This window comes from Tachysurus vachellii, chromosome 3 (genome assembly GCF_030014155.1).
Source record: "Tachysurus vachellii isolate PV-2020 chromosome 3, HZAU_Pvac_v1, whole genome shotgun sequence".
NCBI classification, from domain to species: Eukaryota; Metazoa; Chordata; class Actinopteri; order Siluriformes; family Bagridae; genus Tachysurus; species Tachysurus vachellii.
In genome coordinates, this window is record NC_083462.1 from 19,169,727 (window position 1) to 19,178,861 (window position 9,135).

The 9,135-nt window shown below is 37.2% G+C and overlaps 2 protein-coding genes across 2 annotated transcripts in view; one reads left to right on the forward strand and one right to left on the reverse strand.

The window, feature by feature from the left end:
- Positions 1-1,080: 1,080 nt before the first annotated feature.
- ttll2 (tubulin tyrosine ligase-like family, member 2) lies at positions 1,081-2,322 on the forward strand. Its single transcript, XM_060864958.1, is given in 2 exon segments — positions 1,081-1,494; positions 1,496-2,322. Coding segments are annotated over 2 exon segments (870 nt in total). The 5' UTR covers positions 1,081-1,092; the 3' UTR covers positions 1,964-2,322.
- A 3,630-nt stretch (positions 2,323-5,952) lies between these two features.
- Positions 5,953-9,135, reverse strand: part of si:ch211-140l13.3 (centromere protein J) — a gene marked incomplete at its 5' end in the record, with an annotated part of 28,449 nt that continues 25,266 nt past the window's right edge. The window contains one exon of the mRNA XM_060866177.1: positions 5,953-6,517. Within this exon, the coding sequence (XP_060722160.1) occupies positions 6,328-6,517 (190 nt within the window). The remainder of the gene's footprint in view (positions 6,518-9,135) is intronic.

Genomic DNA, 9,135 nt, shown 5'->3' on the forward strand with positions numbered 1-9,135 from the left:
AGAGAGAGAGAGAGAGAGAGAGAAATAGAAAGCAAGAGAAAGAGAGGGACAGAAAAATAGAAAGAGAGAGAGTGAGAGAAAGAGAGAGACAGACAAGAAGAAACAGAGAGCGAGAGCTAGAAACAGACAGACAAAAAGAAATAGAGAGAAAGAGAGAGACAGTTTAAAAGGAATAGAGCAAGCGAGAGAAAGCGAGAGAGATAAAAAGAAAGAGAAAGAGACAAAAAGAAATAGAGAGAGCGCAAGAAAGAGAATCAGACAAAAGGAAAGAGCGGGGGGAAGAAAGACAGACAATCTGTCTCTTTTACATACTGCTAAATAGAACACGGAAAATAAAAGATTTGTAAATATATAAATAAATGTATTTATTGTTTGTTTACATATTACCACAAGTACTTCATATAAATTTATTTAAAAAAACAAAACAAAACGAAACAACAAAAAAAATGTTTAATTCAGATAAAAAAGGTAAATGTAGAATTTATAATTGTGTAATGTTGGAATTTAATCAGCTTGGTTTGTGGTAGATTTTAGATCTTTTTAGTGCTAGGTATTCCCTCATAGGCAACTGCTTTTACAGATTTCACTGGAATAATAATTTTAAAATAAGTTCCAACATTTGTTATATTTTAAGTATGAAATGAATGAATCCAGAAGCAAAAGAGTGTTAATTATACTATAAATATATAGTATAATTAACACCATTTTGTTTGTGGATTAATTTTCTAAAATTAACTAAAGAATATAGGAAAATAATCAAGGAAGGTTGCAATTTGCCAGTACTAATAATCTGTATTTATTACATGAATACTATTACATACTTCTTATTCAGTTTTAATTGTAATTTAATGCAATTAAAAGAGATTAAAGGTTATTATGCAAAGATTCATGTTGAATAAAGTTCAAAAGAACAAAAGACAAATAAACTTCTTAAAGTTGTAACTAAATATGGAATATGGGTGAATGTCTTCTTTCTCAACAAAATATAACAATTTTCATTTAGTTCTAAGTAACATTTATATTTCTCTCCATTAGGAATATTGCTATTCTCCTTCATTTCCTTCTTTTGTTGAAAGCCGTGTTGTTTTCTCCATGTCTGCAAGGCTATGTGTTAATGCCCCCCTTGTTTTCCGGCTCCACGAAAACACTCCAGACGTGGTGTGTAAGGTGCTGCTGGAGCGCAGCTGGGAGGAGTTTGACCCTGAGGACTGGAACCTGTATTGGCACGGCTCGGGTTTCCGCAGCTTAGCCTATGAGAATATCTTGCCTTGGCAGAAGCTGAATCATTACCCCAAAACAGCCAATATCTCACGCAAAGGCTGCCTGGCACGCAACCTGAGAAGTATGAGAGGCATGTACGGCCCTGCACTTTTTTACGGCTTCAGTCTTCTGGCTTTCATCTTGCTGAACCATTACACCAGGTATCTGGAGAAGTACACAAAAAGCAAAGGACAGTGTGTGTACTGGATCTGTAAACCAGTGGCTCTCTCACTGGGGGAGGGGCATCTTTATCTTCAAGGATATCAAACACTTGACTTATGACTCGACAGTGATCGTACAGAAATATTTATGTGAACCGTTTCTGATCTCGGGCTACAAGTTTGACATGCGCATGTACGTGTGTGTGACGAGTTTCAACCTAGAGTCTCTAGACAATCTGTTCTCTCACCTCACGAACACAAGCATCAACAAATTCAGTTTATTTTACACCACGGCTAAAGAGTCCGTCGGTCAGGGATGTAAATGGACCATGAGTAGATTCCGCAGCTTCCTTCACAGCCAAGACGTCAATCAGGTGCATCTCTGGCAAAAGATCAGCAACATAGTGACACTGACTCTGCTCACCATGGCTCCATCCGTTCCTTGGAGTTTCTTGGAGTCGACATCCTCGTCAATTCCAAATTCAAGCCTTGACTTTAAGAGGTCAGTTACACTCTGGAATTTCTTTGGACTGTCCAGTTAATATAAAGGTCAAAAAAGGTCATGGACATGCTGCTCGTGCACCATGTGCTTAGTGCCACAACCAGCAGGACTACTTCTCACATGGAAACCTGTGTATAAACATAAACATCATTCCAACTGTTTAAACCTTGAGAAGACATGTTCAAATTTGTCTCAAAATCAAGGAACCGAAGCCACCGAAAGAACGTTTAAAATACCACATCATTGGTCTCAGACTGAAACTGTTGATTCAGATGACTGGGAACCGGTCTCACATACGAGCCTAGGGCAAAATCCTAAACGTTTTTCGTCTAAGGCATGCATGTTACCTAATATTCACCTCAGTAAATCCTCTCAGAAGCACCCAGTGTTCTCATGGGACCAGGGAACGCATGACAGGACTATACCATGTCATCATGTCAGGGATTTCATCCTGATGTTTCCTTTCAACGAGGTCACACGGAAAGCCTCACAGGACTCCTTCATTGTCAGGACTATAGTACATGAGGTGCACAAGCTCATGAGTCAGATAACGTCCTCGCACATCCGCACAGACACAAGGAAGAAGAACAGAGCTGTTTTATTAGAAACCCAACCTCTTCTCAGCGACTATTACTCATCAAACTGACAAACTGACAATGTCCAACCTTTCATACTTGAGTCAAGATTATGACTGTACAAACTCTGCACTGAAACCACTCAGGTTTGGCTCACACTCTCATGAATAATAATTGTAAATTAACACTTACTGTAAATGAAATCATCTCAGAAAATTGCCTTACTGCACTCGGTCTAAATTACATCGGTCTAAATTAGTCTACCCTGACAGAATATATCTATAAGCATGAGCCTTTAGTGATCTTTAGTGATTTCCTTACTGTTACTCAGAGAACAACATATAGATTTAATTCCTTTGAAGTGCTTGTTCTTATTGTTGCACTCTCGCACATGCGTACGGAAAAATCCCTGATGTCTCTTGGTCTAGCAACCGTGTATAGACCCCCAGGGTCCTGATTTTATTAGAGAATTTGTAGATTTTCTTTTAGACCTATTGGTTAATTTTGCTAAAGCGTTAATTGTAGGAGATTTTAACATTCATGTTGACAGTACAAACAATCCTTTAGGAGTCACATTTATGGACCTACTAAACTCATTTGGACTTGAACAAAACATCACTAGAGCAACTCATTGTTTTAATCATACGCTAGATTTATTAATATCACACGGAATAGATGATGTAGATATCATACCTACAAGTGATGACATCACAGACCATTACCTCATACTGTACACACTACCTGTAGAACAGACTAACTGTGTCTCACCACGTTATCGACTTGGTAGAACTATTATTCCGACCACTAAAGACAGATTTACAAATAACCTGCCTGATCTGTCTTAACTTCTTACTGTACCCTTAAACACAAATGACCTAGATGTAATGACTAACAGCATAGGCACTATATTCACTAGCACATTAGACACTGTTCCCCCAATCAGATTACAGAAGGTTAGAGACAAAACACCTGCTCTATGGTATCACAGTCATATTCACACCTTCATGAGAGAAACCCGTAACCGAAAGTGGATAAAAACTAAATAATAGGGTTTTAAAATTGCGTATAAGGACAGTATGTCCAGCTATAGACAGGCTCTAAAAGCTTCTAGGGCTGAGCACCTGAGCAAACTCATAGAAAATAACCGGAAAAATCCCAGGTTTTCTATTTAGCACAGTGGCTTGATTAACAAAAAACAGAAATCTGAACACACTATTCCATCACAGTTCAGTAGTGAGGACTTGAGATGACTATGAGATTCTTCACTGATAAAACTGATGAAAGTATCAGGAATAAAATAGGTGATGCTCAACATATGAGAGCATCTCAAGACCCAGTCCCACCTAAAGCTCTACACTCACAACTACAGTGCTTTACAAGTACAGGACAGGAAGAGTTAGATAAGCTTATTACTACAGCTAAACCAACAACTTGTTCTCTAGACCCTATTCCAACTAAATCACAAAAAGAAGTGTTACATAAAGCTGGTGAGCCTCTTAATATTATCCTCCTCGCTATCTTTAGGTTACGTCTCTAAATCTTTCAAGTTGGCAGTTATTAGCCCACTCATTAAGAAACCTAATTTATATCCCTATGAACTATCAAATAACAGACCTATTTCACACCTTCCGTTTATGTCTCCTTCTTGCAGGAGAAACAATATCTTTGAAAAGTTTCAGTCAGGTTTCAGGCCCCATCATAGCACAGAAACTGCACTTGTGAAAGTTACAAATGACTTGTTCTTAGCCTCGGACCAAGACTGTATGTCACTATTAGTTCTACTTGACCTTAGTGCTGCTGCATTCGACACTATAGATCACAACATTCTCCTAGATTGCTTACAAAATTACACAGGTATTCATGGACAGATTTTAAGTTGGTTTAACTCCTACCTGTCTGATCAATACCATTTTGTAGAATTAAATGGTGAATCCTCCAGTTTATTGGCAGTTATTTATGGGGTCCCTCAAGGATCAGTCCTAGGACCCCTGCTTTTCTAGATATACATGCTTCCCTTAGGGAACATCATTAGAAGGCATGGGATTAGTTACCACTGTTATGCTGACAATGCACAGTTATGTATATCTCATCAAAACCAGATGAAGTAGCTAAATTGTCCAAATTAACTGAGTGCATTAAAGAGATAAAAGATTGGATGAGCTGCAATTTTCTGTTGTTAAACTCTGATAAGACAGAAATACTACTTATCCATCCAAAAACTAGTACACAAAAATTCTCACAATTCAACTTCTATTTAGAGGGATGTACTGTTACTAGTAGCTCGACAGCGAAAGACCTGGGTGTTCTATTAGACAACAACTTGTCTTTTGAAAATAGGCTACAGTTAGGAATAGTCTTCCTGATAGTATTCGGTGCTCAGACACACTTTCCCAGTTTAAATGTAGATTAAAAACTCATCTCTTTAGTCAGGCGTACACATAATACATCCCATAATATTGTGCTCTAATACAGCTGACCAAATGAACATTATCATCTAGTACTTTCTAATGTTATGAACAGCAGCCACATTAATTCCTCTCCACTGCTTCTCTCTTCGAGGCATCCAGAAATTGTACCAGCTCCGTTCGTCTTCCGTGCCATGAAGGTTTTGGACCTCCACTGAGATGAGGCCGACTCTGAGAATCCTGATTCATCTAGAGATCTATCAGCTACAGTTGCGATACTAAAGAGGAGGTCCATGTGGTCCTTTGCATCAATACAACATTTGTCAGACTGTATATTTATAATCACACCCACCAGTGTCACCCATATGAGGATGAGGTTCCCCTTTGAGTCTGGTTCCTCTCAAGGTTTCTTCCTCTTCCATCTAAGGGAGTTTTTCCTCCCCACAGTCACCTCAGTCACCTCAGACCTGCTCATGGAAGTCAATTGTAAAAAGTGCTACACAAATAAACTTGAATTGAATTGAATAATAAGCCACATGGTGCAAGTCTTGTAGTGACCAAATATTATAATATAAATATTACCTGATATTATTCCAGCCTTGGTATTATTGCTTTGTGGTCTTATAAAGGCATTCGGAGCAAAGATGCTTTAGATTGAGTTATAAAAATAAAAACTGTCTGTTAATTACCTGTTATAACTGTCTGTTATAACCCTGTTATTTGATTAGTTTGGGGTTTTATATATTCTCCTAATATTATTGTTGTATTGTAGTTTAAATGACAAGGAACCATGTGTTCAGGGAGCAACGGATATAAAATAAGGCTTTAAACTTTAACTATTTATTTTGATGCGCTTTAAAGTGATTTAGTGCCTAAGGTGAATATTTGTTGTTTTATTTATGTATTTTTCCCCCTCTCCTTTTTTTCTGGTAGTGATGTGTAGTTGTGGTATTGTGGAGTCAAAGGATAAAAATTAAACTCAGAAAGAGCCATACACAAACATCAGTGGAAGAGTCAATCACCTTTAATTTAACTAGGCAACTACACTGTCATACAGAATAATGATCCAGCTTTAATTGTTAAATAATACTCCCCTCCTTTTTTCTTTTTTGTAAAAAAAGTGAATAAATTAAGCAATTATTATCTTATTGGTATATATTTCATGCTATATTGTAAAATATATTGATATTTCATCACACACTTTGACAGTACATTTCAAAATGTAAGGGTTCCCCACCAAGGATGAGAATTGTTTGCGTTTCTTTTAGGCTGCCAATGTTTCTGCAACATAGTACTCATGGTATTATGGCACTGTCATTGCATTGTTGTCATTTTTCCAATTTTTTTTTGAAGGGTGCCAATATTTCTGAAGACGACTGTACATATCAAGCTTCTCGTAGAAAAATGTAGCAATGGGTTTTCTTTCACTTTCTGTCCGTCATAACGACGTCTTCACTGTTCTTAATGTGAATCTTCCCGGACGAGTATTTCGTCTCTTGCCTTCCGTTTAAATAGACAGTTTTAATGGTTCCGTCAGGATAAATCCTCTGTTTATATTGAGACGTATGGATCTCACGCTGGCCATTGGTGAACTCCACTGTTTTCTCTCCATTTCTGTTAACAGAAAAGAAACAATAATAATAAAAATTAAATTCAATTCAGTTTATTTTTTTAGCGCTTTTAACAATTCACAATGCCTCGAAGCAGCTTTAGAGAAGTAAAGAAACTGAATAAAAATTGTAAACTTTAATATTAAGTTACTATTTATCTCTAACATTTATCTCTAATGATCAAGTCTGAGGTGACGGTAGTGTAAGAAATTACAGAAATTGCACCCAAATTCCACTCCTAGGTACACATCTAAAAGAGCTCAATACACATTCAAAGCGGAACTTCATTTAAATTACCAAAAGGGAAAACTGTATATAATGCTTGAGCAGGATTTGCTCTGGGTTCTTACGAACTCCGATGAACCCAAAGTTCTAAAGTAACTGAAACAGTAATAGTGTAAAGAGCCCGACGCACAGCGGCTCTGTAGAGTTTAAAGCAATAACCCGAGGTAGTGTGGTGTTGTCTGACAGACTGTAACAGTGTTTTAAACTTAAGTTTTAAGTCCATGTGCTGTGGTTAAGTAAACGGTTAGGTTTCAACGCAAAGAAACCCGACGTACCGTGGTTTTGTCCGACGTACTATGACGGTGTTAAACTAACGTTTTAAGTCCAAAAGTGCTGTGGCTAAGAAGACTGTTTTAAAATATAACTAAAAACCCGACGTACTGTGGTTTTGTCCGACGTACTGTGACTGTTTTACATTTTAAACTGTTTGTGAGTGTTACTGTTTGTGACTTTGAAATTGTTTGTGAGTGGTACTGTTTGTGAGTTGTGAGTGTTAACTGTAGTTGAACTCGAGGCCAGACGGAGTGTGTCTGTGTCCGAAGCAGTGAGACTTTTGAGTTCAAAAGCCCAACATATTGTGGCTGTTTTGTTCATTTGCGTCCGAAGTACTGGAGCTGTGAATAAATAGACTAACGGTTAACTAGACAGCTTGTAGTCACAGAAACTGTGTAAAGTTTAAAGACTAAGATTTAAGGAAAGCTGTGAGTTTGTAAAAATGGAACAGCTGATTGTTAAGTACATCGCTAAACACGGTTCTAAGGGAATGTTCGATGGAATAGAGAACATTGTTGATAAACCGTATGAGTGGACTATTTCTAAGTTTGAAAATGACCTTAAAATGCCCAAGAACAAAAAAAGGACAGATTGCCAATGCATTGCAAGCAGTTCTTGCATCGTACAAGGTCACTAGAAAGACTTTAAATGCATTAAAGGCTGAAAACGAGCAACTGCAATCTAGACTAGATGATGGGATAATCTCTAAAAGAGATTACCAGATTAGTGAAATACTCTGGAAAGAAGAAAAGATTAGGATGCAGAATGAGATTGCACGCCTTAAAACTAACAACAGCATGCTTAGTTCATCTGTGGAAACATTGTTCAAAGATTTAGAGGAAGCAAAGTCTGCTTGTCAATTCCTGATAAAAAAATGCCACAACTGAGCAGCATGTGGAGTAATCAGGTTCCTGAAATGTTGCACAGTGCTGTTGCAACCAGTTCATCACCTCCTCAGAGAACATCTTCAAGTAAATAATCTCAAGGATTGGAAAGGATTTGAAAAATTGTTTGAAAAGATTCTAAGCATGGACAATCGCGCTTTCACATTTCCTCAGTAAGGAAAAAAACATCAGGTCTGACATTCTGCCACGAGAAGGTACTGTGATCTTCTTGGCCTTGTGAAAGAAACAGCCGCACATTCTTTTTTTATTATAATATTATTAATAGATTTTGGGTTGATTAAAGTTACTGTACTTTTTGCCCCATAAATGCAGAACATACTGTAATGTTGTCCTTAAAGTTGTTAGTTATTATTATACAAACAGATATCTCTTCAGTATGTTAACTTTCCCAAGAGAAATGTCAATTTCTTTATTTTATATGCAAAATTCTGTATCCACAAGCAAAAATGGCTTTGTGTTTTCCTTATTTTCTATAACTATAATTTCATCCCTTAAGTTTAAAACAACAGAAAAGACAACAACATTTTTTTTCATGAGGACTTGTCAAAAGATTTGTGTTCACTTTGATATTGTGCCTTTCTATGTTTGTGTACGCAAATCCTTGTTCGTCATTTTCCCTGTTAATTTGTTATATATTTTGCAAAATAAATTAATAAAGTGCCTTGATGCCCGATGACGCCTGAGATAGGCACAGGCTCCCTGTGACCCGAGGTAGTTCAGATAAGCGGTAGAAAATGAATGTATGAATGAATGAAATTAATAAAGTATAAAACTTCCTATAATTGTTCAGTATCGCGTATTTCCCTCTCGTTACGACAAGCACTTCCGTAATGTTCTGCATTTTGCCTCCTAACACTAACTAAATTTTAAATCATTTCACGCGATATGAGATACGGGCTGTTGATTGATATGAGATAAGGGCTTCTGATTGAGTGTTTGTTGCTAAGCAACTCCCTGTAAACACAGTAATGTAGAGTTAACACTGTAAAAGCCACAATAATCCTGCTTCAGAACAGAGTTACATAACCTCAGGGAAAAATCTGTACTAACCCTGCTTCTAAACCACAAGTGTGAAACGTTGCAGTGTTTAGAATGGTGATATCACGGGATTAATCTCAGTGTGAAAAACCCAAGACTGAATCAAGGCTAGACATAAACG